At 45.4% G+C, this 13670-nt stretch overlaps 1 protein-coding gene across 2 annotated transcripts in view; it reads right to left on the reverse strand.

Moving 5' to 3' along the window:
* rev3l (REV3 like, DNA directed polymerase zeta catalytic subunit) overlaps positions 1–13548 on the reverse strand; it is a 22653-nt gene extending 9105 nt beyond the window's left edge. The window contains exons 1-16 of one of the 2 annotated variants that reach the window (XM_053641192.1): positions 13352–13548; positions 13051–13218; positions 10855–11208; positions 8380–8569; positions 8227–8301; positions 7699–7856; positions 7422–7539; positions 7173–7267; positions 6915–7019; positions 6686–6770; positions 5511–5656; positions 5094–5222; positions 4653–4881; positions 4363–4502; positions 468–4254; positions 1–359 (exon numbers count right to left, since the gene is read on the reverse strand). The exon at positions 1–359 is cut by the window's left edge and continues 534 nt beyond it. In XM_053641192.1, the coding sequence (XP_053497167.1) occupies positions 1–359; positions 468–4254; positions 4363–4502; positions 4653–4881; positions 5094–5222; positions 5511–5656; positions 6686–6770; positions 6915–7019; positions 7173–7267; positions 7422–7539; positions 7699–7856; positions 8227–8301; positions 8380–8569; positions 10855–10996 (5758 nt within the window). In that variant the 5' untranslated portion in view covers positions 10997–11208; positions 13051–13218; positions 13352–13548. Of the gene's footprint in view, positions 360–467; positions 4255–4362; positions 4503–4652; positions 4882–5093; positions 5223–5510; positions 5657–6685; positions 6771–6914; positions 7020–7172; positions 7268–7421; positions 7540–7698; positions 7857–8226; positions 8302–8379; positions 8570–10854; positions 11209–13050 lie in introns of both variants that reach the window. The other variant, XM_053641184.1, reaches the window with a different exon arrangement.
* Between the last annotated feature and the right edge of the window lie 122 nt (positions 13549–13670).

A 13670-nucleotide genomic window follows, 5' to 3' on the forward strand; every position in this document is an offset into this window, starting at 1 on the left:
TCTCATCCTGGACCAACATCACGTTCCGCACATCAACTCGTCTTCTCCGATCTCTTTGAAGGCACTCAAATTGTCTCTTCGCTTGCAGCCAGAGTTGTACACGTTCCCGGCTTGGAGCGCTTTTGCAAGGCAGTAGAATGACCTTCTGACCACTACTAGGGGACGGACTGCTCCGGTCCTTCTCGTCTTTGGTCAAGTTTGACGAGTCGGTACCACGGGAAGGTGAAGATCCCGGGCGTGTCATGGCAGAGAATGCAGTTTTCCAGAAGTGCAGACCTTCTTGTGATAAACCACCAACAAACTCGGTCAAATCTTTTGCTAACCTTGTTTCCAGAACTAGCTTGCGTCCAGCGATCTCTCTGTGTGGAGAATAACATGGACATCATTCCTGCATTTATAAACATTTCATTCACAATATTTGGCACGTTATCCAATACTGTACAAACATACTTTACTGGCAAACTTACCTTGGTCTCAAAGGTACGTCAGACGGGTCGCTGCAGAAAGGCTCTTGATAGGTGGCCTCTGAAAGTTCCAGCTCCAGCAGGTTAGAGAGAATCTCCTCCCGACTCGGAGGGGACATTAGGGGCTTGAGGATATGCACTCCTGCACTCTTCTGAGCCTGACTGCTGCTTCTAATTTGTGAGAGAGAGCTGATAGACCGTGGTGAACTGCTTGGAGTAGTTGATGTAAAAACTTCACTACCGTCCAGCAAATCCGCTGTCGGGGACACGCCGTTATCAGCAAAGGAGACGGATGTAAGGGATAAGAAGTGATCAGGACCTAATAACAAGTCACTTTTCTCACAGTGAAAGTCTTGAAAATGGCTGCCATGCATTTTGGCCAATGAAATGCCCCAATTTCTGTTTCTCAAAACCTTCTCAGAGTCCAGAAGAGACAGAGAGAACTCATTTGATAACCCTTCACGGTCTCCACATGAGGATCTCTCAAAGAGCTCAGGGCTAACCGGCCTCTGTGGTTCACGCAGGCAGTTCTCGACAACGTCTAGGACCCTTTCTTGTCCGTTTTCCAAATGCAGAGAAGACACTGCTTCCTGTTTGATATCGCTGAGGAACTTCTGAGGCAAGTTCTTGTCTGTTAAAACAAACTGGCTACCAGAATACAGACTAGAGAAGCCAGCCTGGCCAACAGCATTAATGTCAAAACTGTAATTGTGAGGAACCTCAGGAGATAAGCTCTCTTCTATGGAATAGGAGCTGTCGAAACCAGGATCAGACAAAAACACAGGACTCCCGTCTGAAAGCGGAGGTTCCAGTCGAATGTGGTCTTCTGTTTTGCCATTCTTTCTTTTTCTACTTCCTGGCTTAGACACTCGTGGCACTGGAGGTCTCGAGACTCTGGGCTTTCTTGGTGTCGCTGAAGATGCCCTTCTGGGTTTTGCAAGAACTTGTTTAGTGTTAGAAACACTGTTTAATACGTTTTCTCCCGGAGAGCACTGCCCCTCCTTGAACTGTCTCTTCTGGAGCAGTGCCTTCAAGACTGCAATGCCTGAAGGCATCTCTGGATGAGCTGGCGTCTGTCCGTTCTTTGGCACTGACTGAATTTCTTTTTGAGGTCCATGCGTTAAAACATTCAAGGATGTCGTAATCTCAGGGGTTTGTACAGTAGGGTTTTCCATCTTCTTTTTGGATTGACGTCTCCTGGGCTTGGCAGGCTTCTTTGGGTCTGGCTGTAAAGAATGAACATCTTTAGAGGATTGTTCTCCGCTACAGGGCTCGGTTTTAAATTCACACGGACTGGTTCCATCTTCACTTACAGCGCGTGAACTTGGGCTATGTTTGATGACCGAGCATGGAAATCCAGTGGTTTTGTCAGCAGAAAGATCAGCAGCACTCTGAGAAGACTGAGAACCTTGTTGTAGTGAAGCAGGGACACTGATGACCAGTTCATCTCCAGTGTTCGACTGGACCAACACTGTCTTTGGTTCAGTGGTACATTGTAGTGCTTGGGAATCACTACTGACCTGAAGAATGTTTTGGCAGGAACCTGGATGCCAATAATCATCAGATGATGTTTGTGTTAGTGGAAGATCATCAGCTGGATACAAAGACTGTGAACTATTTTGAAATCCTGCAACCACAGAAGACCTTTCCAATCTCTCTACTTGGTTCTTTTTGTAAGACCTCCTTGTTTTCTGAGCAGCAGTTTTGCTATCATCAGTTACTTCCATCGTATCGATGACTTTCTTTGGTTTTCTTGAAGTTCTACGGCTGTTTTTTGTTTGCGTTTCTCCAGGTGTTGTACATTCACCTTCAGATTGCTTAATAGTGGTTTTAGTTTTTCGTCTTGGGCTAGCACCGGAAGGCTTCCTCGGTTTAGATGACCTACCCCTACTGCTATATTTGTTCCTTGACAATCCTTCATATGTAAGCCCAAGACATGGATCGCTATGAGGGTTTATCAAACAAGCATTGGACTCCGACTCCAAAAGAGGGTCAGTAGGAGACCAGCATCGAGGTGGGGTTGAATCAGAAGGACTGGGTGCTCTCTCAGAGAGATAACCCAAATCCATCATCACGTCAGAATACTCCTTGCCGAAGTCGTCGGTGAGGTCATTATAGCAAGGCCTAGGAGCAGGCAATTTTGGTAACGAGAACGTTTTAACCTTCTTAGTCCTTCTGATCTTGCTGCCTTTTACAAAACTGGTTTTTGGAAGGTTGCAGAGTTTCCCAGGTTGTGGTGTAACCTTGGCCTTCCGTTTGGGATGCTTCTTTACCTTCGGTTCAGGAACAGGGTATCTGACAGCTGTCGATTCAGGAACCTTGGGCCAGAAATCTTTCAGAGGGGCAAGTTCATCATAATGCTCAAGCTTCTGTGGTGTTAGTACCACTTGTGGCTCATCTCCCTTGACCCTGGCCATCTTTACTAACATGTTCTTCTGGCCTTTAAACCTGTTGATTATAATGTATTTGATGATGACTGGTGGCTCTTTCTTAGACAACTTCCTCTTTTTTCGATTACAGGTAAGAAAACAGTTCTCTTTAAGGCTGTCTCGATGTGCCAAGAAAGAGGAAGGACTCGAGCGATCACCATCTTCACTGTCATAATTCATCGTTTTACGTTTCGTGCGTAAGGTATACTTGCTGCCAGGTAAACTAGACACTTCGGTACACGCGATTTTGTCGGGAAGATCAGTCAGACCTTCCTCGACAGGACCTTCAGCTGAATCGGTACCTACAGCATCAGGTTGTACTAGTTCAGAGGTTTCCGTCTCAGCGTTCTCCACAGCTTCCTTGCTTGGTTGGACTGGTGTGATTGAGGTCAAATCTGTAGCAACCTCATTTTTGGAAGTTTGGGAACTCTCAGTCGGGCTTGCGTTCTTTAGACTCACTGGACTGTTCCTCTTCTTGCTTAACTTCATTCTTGACCTTTTTTGTTCCAGATGATCCAAGCTACAACCGCCGTCAATCGTCTTACACCCGACCTGCTTCTTCACAGGCCTGGGGAGGCAGTTTGAGAGAATAACACTGGGAAAGAATTTGTAGTGCGCCTCCTGCTGGGCCACAATTTTCCGTTCCGTTTTGTTTTCTTGGTAATCTTCGTATCTGATCTTAAGCTCCCCAACATCACCCTCTTCGCCGTTCTGCTCCGTTTTACCTTCTTGAGGTACCAGACACTCGAGGTCTTTCACTGGGCTCGGAGCTTGCTCATGATTCCTCAGCACAGGAGAGGTTCTAGAGTCTTTCACACTCTTCTCCAGCTCAGCTTTAGGGGGATAGTTCCTGAGCTCGGAATAGCACAAGGAAAAGCTGCGATTCTGCAAGACGGAGATGTGATTCTTCTCAGCATTTTTGATGCTGCTGTACTTTTTGCGGCTCTGGGAGAGCTTCGAGGTTCCGAGACTCAAACTCTCTGTATCTGGTTGGTTAACGCCTACAGCTTTGTTCTCGTTGGTGTAAAGCGGGTGCCCGCCCACTCGGTCAGCACCAATCTGAGACGGAATCGGGTGTTTGACTGGTGGGATATAAGGGACGTCTTTATTCACTTTAAGCCCTGTTAATGGTTCACTAGCCTCTTGACTTTTATCAGGAAGGTTCTTGTCAGCGGGTTCCTCCTTACCAAGTGATAGAGACGGTCTATGCTCGGGGTGTTTGCACTCGAGAAGGATTTTAGCTGAGGATGGGGGCTCTAGTTGAGCAGTTTCACTTTGGAAGTGATTTTTCCTGCCCAACATCTTATCATTAGCAGTAAGAGACGAGTGAGTTCGGGATCCTTTATCAGATAACGACGAATCTGCAAAGAGATGGCACAAATAAAGTCAAAAGTGCATATCATAATGTAATCATGAGACAGCGTGAAGGGTTCTTTGGGTTTGTTTAAGGAGGACGTGTTGATACACACCGCTGTTCTCGTCTGCAGCTCCATCCAGTTGAGGAATGGACAGATCAGCAAAAAGGTTGTTTCCGCTCCAGTCCATCTCTTCTTCTGACAACTCACGCTCATCTTCACTGGAGCTTTCGTTTGCTTCCTTCACCAACCGTCTACAATACGAGGGGAGAAGTGAAAGAGAAGATAATAAAATTCCAGTCTCCTGGTGAGAGCTGTGACTGGTTTTTAATGAAACAATACTCAGAACCCGATACGAAAATTTAGACACAATCTGAAACGAGAAATCAACGAGGATCCCGTACCGAGCCGACGGTCCCGGGATGTCCGTATCCCATCTTTGTGACATCATCATGCTTAGCTCCGCCTCCTCTTTCTCGAGCTCAGGCACCGCCTCTTCCTCATCACTGTTGTAGGGGCAGCTTAGGCTTCCTGATAACTCCTGACGGGGAGCGGTTATCGGAACGTCTTTGTGAAACCGATGATCTGCGAGACCCTCGAGAAAGTCCACCATCGCCTGATCCTGGCTGTTATCTACAACCCCAAGGAACAAAGGAAAACGAGTTGAAATGCATCGAAATTAGTGTGTTTCATAATTAAAACAAACTCGCCGGCTCTCGCATGACAAATCCAAACCCAAATCATTCTCCTCGACGCTTCTCCTTCAGGACTTTCCCAACTGGATTCTTATGGCCATATCTATATAAATGGAAGGAAAGAGGATCTGTGCAAGAGTGATTGCGTACCGAGAATGAGGGACTTGTTGGACTTCTGGGACATGGGCAGGAAGGTCTGACTGCTCTCCAACAAGCTCAAAATGGCCTCTTCATCCACAACAGCCACTTCTGCAGTCTTGCCATCAGACCGTTTATTGTCTTACCGGAAAAAGAGAGAGGAAAAATATATTTATCCATAAATATAAAGAGCTGTATAAAATAGAACAATTGACCATTTATACAGGCCACGCGAGCCAGATAGTGGGCTCTGAACCAGCGAGCCAGCCAGTGGGCTCGGAACCGGCAAACCAGCCATCCAACTGGCCAGTGAAGCAGATCCCCCTTAGCACATACTTTCCCAGAACAGTGTAAAATAAAGTTTCTTTTGGTGGCATTGTTTATACCAGTAGTGCAAAACATCACTTCCTGGTGCACTTCCTGTCTTACCTGTGGGCGTATCTTTGTGCACCTCCACCTGGCTTGCAGATATCAATGGTGGATCACCAGGACTCAGATCATCAGGGTGAAGTGAGAGGTCAGGAAAATCATCATCTCCATCATCATCATCATCAGCTACAATGTCACTCTGTGTCCTGGTGAGAAAAATACATCCGTTTAAAGATGTTTAAATACCACTTACAGATGTGAAGTGTGGAGTGGGCGTGAACCGGTCTCTCCATCGGCCTTGTCCTAAATCACACAGTCACGTGAACAGTACGACAAAAGGGGGAGTACTGGGTAGAGTGAAGGGGTACAGGATAGAGTCAAGTATGTGACGTATCCAAAACCAGACAGGGTCACTGTAGAGGACGGAAAGAAACATGGAGCAAAGAGAGAAGAAAGGATTTTACACACACACACACACACAGTAATTACTGTAAGGAGAACAGAGCTCAAGAGACACTGTGTTAATTACTCTGTAGGCACACTGACTAACACATGTCTGTCTGCAGCTCCAATACTGTCTCACTCTCTCTCTCTCTCTGTCTGCAGCTCCAATACTGTCTCACTCTCTCTCTCTGTCTGCAGCTCCAATACTGTCTCACTCTCTCTCTCTGTCTGCAGCTCCAATACTGTCTCACTCTCTCTCTCTGTCTGGAGCTCCAATACTGTCTCACTCTCTCTCTCTCTGTCTGCAGCTCCAATACTGTCTCACTCTCTCTCTCTCTGTCTGCAGCTCCAATACTGTCTCACTCTCTCTCTCTGTCTGCAGCTCCAATACTGTCTCACTCTCTCTCTCTGTCTGCAGCTCCAATACTGTCTCACTCTCTCTCGCTGTCTGCAGCTCCAATACTGTCTCACTCTCGCTCTCTCTCTCTGTCTGCAGCTCCAATACTGTCTCACTCTCGCTCTCTCTCTCTGTCTGCAGCTCCAATACTGTCTCACTCTCTCCCTGTCCATTTGTCTGTCTCTCTGCCTCTCCCATTCGCTCTGTTCGTCTATCTATCTTTCTCCATCCGGCTGTCTATCTGCCTTTCGGTCTCTCCCTCTCTCTCCCCGTCGGTCCCTCTTCCTCTACCTCCGTCCATCTCTCCAAACGTCTTCCTTTGGAGTGTTCAGCTCTTCTGAAACACAGTACAGATCTCTGGACATAGTGTGTGTGTGTGCGTGTGTGAACTTACACATCAAACTGGTTCTCTATTAGCTTCTCCTTTAACCGCTTCATGAAGGACCGCTCGCTCTCCACCGGTTCCACACATGGACGACCTGAAACACACACACACACAGAGTTTAATCATGTTTCTGTACATTCAGAGCACTCATTACTGGAGAGATGGAGCTGTGTGTGTGTGTGTGTGTGTGTGTGTGTGTGTGTGTGTGTGTGTGTGTGTATATGTGTGTGTGTCCCACCCTGAGACTGAGGTGTTTCTATCTGCGAGCTCTCGTTCCTCTCCCTCCGTCTCTGCTTCTCATCTTCCCAGATGGCCTGCAGTCCGGGATTCCTTCCGATCTGATCTACACACACACACACACACACACACACACACACACACACACACACACACACACACACACCTCTACAGAGCTGCTGTAAACATTCAGTTGGGGTAATTATGACTCGCACCATACACACTCCCTCCATTCTTTATGCTAACGTTAGCAGCTTACTCTCGATCTCCAGCCGGTTCAGGATGTCTGCTGCTACAGCGTCGGCCTCCAGCTCACACACACTCACCCTCGCCACGTTCTCCAAGACCAGAGAGCTGCATCACACACACACACACACACACACACACACACACACACACACACACACACACAGTGAATATCAGTGGATGTCACAGCGTATAATGTTTATTAAATGTTTATTAGCAGCTAATTCAGTTTATAAATATTGGGAGTTACTGTGACTCTGACCTGGGTAAATTATTCTCATCCCACCGAACAAACGTTCCTCCCAGCGCACTCTCACTCAGTCTGGAGCTTTTCAATGTACTGTCATCTGCTACAGGAACCTGACCCTGCTCACCAGGGTCTAACACACACACACACACACACACACACACACACACACACACACACACACACACCCTTTTACTTACTGAAGTTAGACAGATAGTAAAACCTGTGTGTGTGTGTGTGTGTGTTACCTGGTGGGTGTGTTACCTGGTGTGTGTGTGTGTGTGTGTGTTACCTGGTGTGTGGCGTCTGAAGCGCACTGCTGACAGGTGGAGGAGGTTCATGCCGTACAGGTTGAAGTCGATGAAGAACTGCAGGAGGAACGGGATGTGAGCTTCATGAGGCTGGAAACACTTATTCATCACGGCTCCACCCTGCAGCAGCTCACACACTCTGTACACACACACACACACACACACACACACACACACACACACACACACACACACACAATAAGGAACTAGACAATATCGCAAATAGAGAATGTACATAACAGGGATGACTTAACAGATTACTATCTGTCTCACTGACCGCCCGCCCGCCCGCCCGCCCGCCTCACCGACCACCCACCCGACCAGCCGGTCGTCTTACTGACCGCCCGCCCGTCTCACTGACGGGCCGGCCTGTCTCACTGACCGGTCGCCTGTCTCACTGACCACCCACCTGACCAGCCGGCCGTCTTACTGACCGGCCGCCCGACCAGCCGGCCTGTCTCACTCTGATGTTAATACAGCTGTGTTTGTGTGTTGTTTTGAGTTGTCACCTTTTAACCATCTGAGGGTTGTAGAGGTAAATCTTCATAAACGGCTTCTCCTGAGGGTGAAACCCATAGAACGGCCTGAGAGACAAACAGAGTCTTAAAACCATTTCTCACAGTATATATCAGCTGTGTGTGTGTGTGTGTGTGTGTACTTACATGCCGGAGACGAGTGTGATCTTGAAGACATGCTGTGTGTGTGAGGACGGGTTCCCCATGCTGACGCTGACAGCGCGGTCGATGCTGAAGGCCACCTGTCGCAGGTAACGCTCCGGCTCCTGCCCAAACCCATCGTAGGGCACGTAGATGTACGGGAACACGCCGTGCACGTGCAGACACGTCTTCTGACCTACGCACACACACACACACACACACACACACAGTAAATCACATGCCATTACTCAGGTGTCATTATGTATACTTAATAAAACTCACTGCAACCAAGAGCTTCAGGTCTCACACATAAACACAAGAGAAACAGATGTGTGTGTGTGTGTGTGTGTGTGTGTGTGTGTGTGTGTCTCTCTCTCTCTCTGAGTGATGAAAGTATCTCTCCCTGAGACCAGCGCCCATCATCAGGCTGGTTGCTTGGCAACAGCTGCAGCCTATGCATAACCGGGGATACGTGTGAGTGAGCAACTGCAGTCTGCATCTCTCTCTCTCTCTCTCTCTCTCTCTCTCTCTCTCTCTCTCTCTCTCTCACACACACACACACACACACACGTCCCTGGCAGTACGTGAGTGGAGAGTTGGCACTGAGCCAGGCAGAGAGACAGACAGGTTTAATATCAGAACATTCTAACTTGTTCCCCAGGGGTCAAAGGTCATTGAACACCAACACACACCAACCCAACATGGTATGTTAACATTAACGTACAGCACATATTCATGAGTCTGATTAATTCAATGAATACTAATGAGTGTGTGGCACACATCAACGAGTGTATATGTGCATAGTGAATATTCACGAGTGTGTGGCGCATATTCGTGAGCGTACGGTGAATATTAACGAGTACGTAACATATATTAGTGAGTGCATCACGCATAGCAATAAGTGAATATTCACGAGTGTGTAGTGAATATGCGTAAGTGTATATTGAATATTAATGAGTAGGTCTGTCACAAACTACTTTTGTTAGGTGATATGTTGTCCCAGAAATAATTGCAATAAAACAGTCATTTTAAGGCCATTTTATGCCACCAATATAATTATAACACATTAGCATAATAACGTAATGACACAATTTCAAAGAGCAATGAACTAATTCTTAAAAATTATTCAGATGCTGGAATTTGACTGGAAAAAATAGATTTTGTCTTCTGATGAAAATGTTCTTTAAACGTAATTAATATTTCATCGCCATATTGTTCATTTTATTCTCTTTTACTCGGAATAAAAGCGCATTGAATATTAATCAGTTATACGATTACAATTAATGAACCAATTATTCACACGTTTTATATATTAAATTAAACTTGAAAATCTGATCTCCTGTAGTAGTAGTAATAATAATAATAATAATAATAATAATAACAACAACATTACACTGAGACACTGCTTTACTTGTTCATCGTGTGTGGGTGTGTGTGTGTGTGTGTGTGTGTGTGTGTTAGTACGGAAACAGCATGTTCCAGTTCACGTGTGCGTTCACGTGGTTTTGTGCAGAAGCGAGTTGTAATAACGTGTTTATTACAGATCATACAGGTTAATAAGGTCATTATCGTGAGCGGTATATTAATGAATGCATCGCGAATATTAATGAGCGCATATTAAAGACTATAGTGAATAAGTGTAGAGTGAATATTAATGAGTGCGTGCCACATGTTAATGAAACCTTATGACTAATAAACATACAAATACAACAATAAAAGGACAAAAAGTAGATCTGAAATGTTTTATGGTCTAACTGTAAACATCAACATGTGGACGGAATAAACATTAAAACGTTTGCATGTGTACGCTTCATTCTGCTTTGTTGTGGTTTACATTTTGATGAGTAATCACACACACACAGAGTCAGGACTGCGTGTGTGTGTGTGTGTGTGTGTGTGTGTGTGTGTGAGAAAGAGAAAGAGAGAGAAGGACATGCAGAGTGAGTGGTGGGTAATATGATATTCATGGTGAGTCTGAATTCTCACGTCATTTAATCGGAGCCTGGGACACGGTGTGTGTCTGTGTGTGTGTGTGTGTGTGTGTGTGTGAAAATCACTTATTAGTGATGAGATAGCGGGCTCAGGTGAGTAAATTCCTAAGCAACAGGAAAACCTGACTTCAAACAGTTGGAGAGGCCCCGATCATCCGGATTAGTGTGTGTGTGTGTGTGTGTGTGTGTGTGTGTTCCAGTGACCGAGGCAGTGTAAGAGTGCGTCCTCTTGTCTGGGAAACAGTGTGTGGAATAAACGATGACACAGAAGACGCTGGAACGAACGAGCGCGCGCGCACACACACACACACACACACACACACACACACGTCATGTAGTGATTTAGGACGTGGCCATGATGAGCAGCTCCCTACATTAGTGCCCTACTACTTGTGATTAAGTAGAAATGGAGATGGATGTGTAGTGCACTAGAGAGAGTGCCATTAAATCACACACACTCACACTCCCTCACACACACACACACACGTACCTGCCGGTGTGGCCCCGAATATCCGCACTACAGGCACTCTGTGCACCTCTGCATCTCTGAACTGAGAGAAACACACATCCAGCTGCTGCAGAGGCCTGGACAGGTAATAATCTGCACACACAATGCGCACTGAGAACATCATGGACCTTCTCCTGGACCTTCTCCTGGACCTTCTCCTCCTCTCCTACAGCTCCTGCTGATGGTGTAGAGCAGGGAAGGAGCTCTCACACACACCGAGCTGAGGATGCGTTTTCATTCTAATCAGAGGACTGATGATGATGATGATGATGATGAGGTTAAATGATCTGTGCTCTGGTTCTGCTCCTGGCTTCTGGCATTGACCCAAAGCTGCAGCTGCGGCACGTAAACACACACACACACACACACACACACACACACACACACACACACACAGGGCTGTGAAGGGTGCTGTTTTTAAATCCAGCCCCAGATGAAGGACATGACAGCGGATGTAATGAAGATCATTCCTCTCTGCTGAAGTCACTCAGATCCGCTTCTTATTTTTCCTCCTGATTTTTTTTCTTTCCTTTTTGCTTCTCGAGCACGCGCGTTCGCTCCACAACACCTCGCGCCACTACTCTTCTTCTCACGTCAAGCGCGACAAACAATGACTCCGTGTCTTTCTCGCACAGTTTTAACGCGTGTCTCGGTCCACATTCGGTGTCTAGTGGCGCGGTAAAGGTCCTGCTTTTCTCCCGCTCCGCCTGTGTAACCCGATCACAGCACTGTCTCTAATCAACGCCATTACTTCCCCCTCCCACCACCCTCCTTTACCACAACAAAACCCCGCCCACTCATAAAGGATTGGCCTGCGGTATCCCTCATCCTACGCTGTGATTGGCTAGGAGTATCCCGCCTGTACTATTCACAAACCAAGACCTTTTGAGTCCCCATCGTGTTCGCCTGATTAAAAAAACCCCACACAACTCTGCTGTTACCCCATCGTGTAAACACTCACAAAAAATAATAGTCTGTCCGAAACAGTATTTATTACTGAAAATAAATTCCAGTTTACTTTGCTGTTGTTTTGTTTTTACTTCAGGTTGAACAAAAGTCCAACCGAATAACTCGACATGTTTCTAAACTTCTAACCAACAGACAAGCTCGTTTATAATCCTATAACGGTTAGCTTACTGACAAAAAGAAAAAGATTCATTTACTCGTGTACAACCTAACCTAATTACTATTACTATACTAATGCTGTTATATTTATTAACGATAGATATATATATTTGTTTTTACGAATCGAATCGAAGCAGGCACATAAATATCTACCTAAATATTTTCCCGTTGCTAGGCGGCTCTGGGTCCTCAGAGTCATCCAATCAGATTAAACCAGGAAATCAAATCCACACTGAATGTTATTTATTATATTATATATAAACCGGATATATTCCCCTGATATAATTAGGTTTATGTTGTGTGTAGATGTGGTTCAAATGAAAGGGTTTAACATGAAAATGAATAAAATGCAGTAAAAATATTACATTAGTAATGACATTCGTGTTGAATGAACAGTGATGGTGTTGTATCATACTGTATCACTCAGCTGTAATGTTATATTAGATTTGTGTTAAATCCTGCAGAAACATCATTCCAAGATATCTTTCTGTCCGCCATGTTGCCAAGACGTCTAATGAATTTTTTTTGTAAATAATGCTATGATTGCACAGATGATGATGTGTAAAATGTTTGTAGTTTATACATGATAGATTAAATCTGCTCGTGTGATTAACGTCACAAGTGTCTGATGTTAGAAGAGAAGGATTATAATCCTAAAATAAAAGACTAGGGAACACATCAGTTGGTTTTTAAAACAAATTTTAACCCCCCCCCCCCCCCCAATATTGAATTATTAAGAGGAAGTGTGTTGTGTATCCTGTCCGTAAGGCCTCTTTCTCTGTGTGTGTGTGTGTGTGTGTGTGTGTGTTTGCGTGCTTATCAGCGGCACCATTTACTGTAGTTAATCATTCACACACATCAGACGGAAAGGAACCAGTTCCTCCTCCAGTCAACATGATTTATACACCACACTGACCAACACCCCGTCTCTCTCTCTCACACACACACACACATCAATCACACTGAACAATGTGTGCGTTATATACTTCAGTGTATACGTTACACCCTATAGTACAGCGTGATCATGTTTTCTTCATTAACAACACTTCTTACTTCAATACAGTCCTCTGCAAAAGTTTGCACACCCCCAGGACAAAATGGCCGACTCATGAAATCATTCGCTCAGTCATCTTCCTCTTCATCTTATCCTGATCAGTGTGCTGGTGGATCCGGTGTCTATCCTGGGAACACTGGGAGAGTGAGATGAAGTACATCCTGGATCTGACGGTCAGACACACACACACACACACACACACACACACACACACACACACACACACACACACCTAGGAGTAATTTATCATAGCCAATCCATGTACTGCATGTTTTTGCGAGGAAACCCAGAGGAACCCACACAGACATGAACGATAGCCTGAGCTCAGCTTCATCACAAACTTAACATCTTTCCTTAAAATAAATCTTTATTTTGTTATGAAAAGTCAAACTTGTTACATCGTACGTCTTCTCTGTAAAAAGCCGAGATTGTGGAGGAGAAAACAAAACAAAAAGACAAAAGAAGTCATTATTTGGGGCGGATAGTTTAATATTGCACATGGATAGAATTTGAAACTTCTTAAATAGAGGAGAGAATTCAAGAAGATCAGATGCTATTAAAAAAAAAAAAGCAGTATTTCCTAAGCCTCGTCTGTCCCTCCTCCTTTTTTACATTTCAT

The sequence above is a fragment of the Ictalurus furcatus genome, chromosome 2 (assembly GCF_023375685.1).
Source record: "Ictalurus furcatus strain D&B chromosome 2, Billie_1.0, whole genome shotgun sequence".
Lineage (NCBI taxonomy): Eukaryota > Metazoa > Chordata > Actinopteri > Siluriformes > Ictaluridae > Ictalurus > Ictalurus furcatus.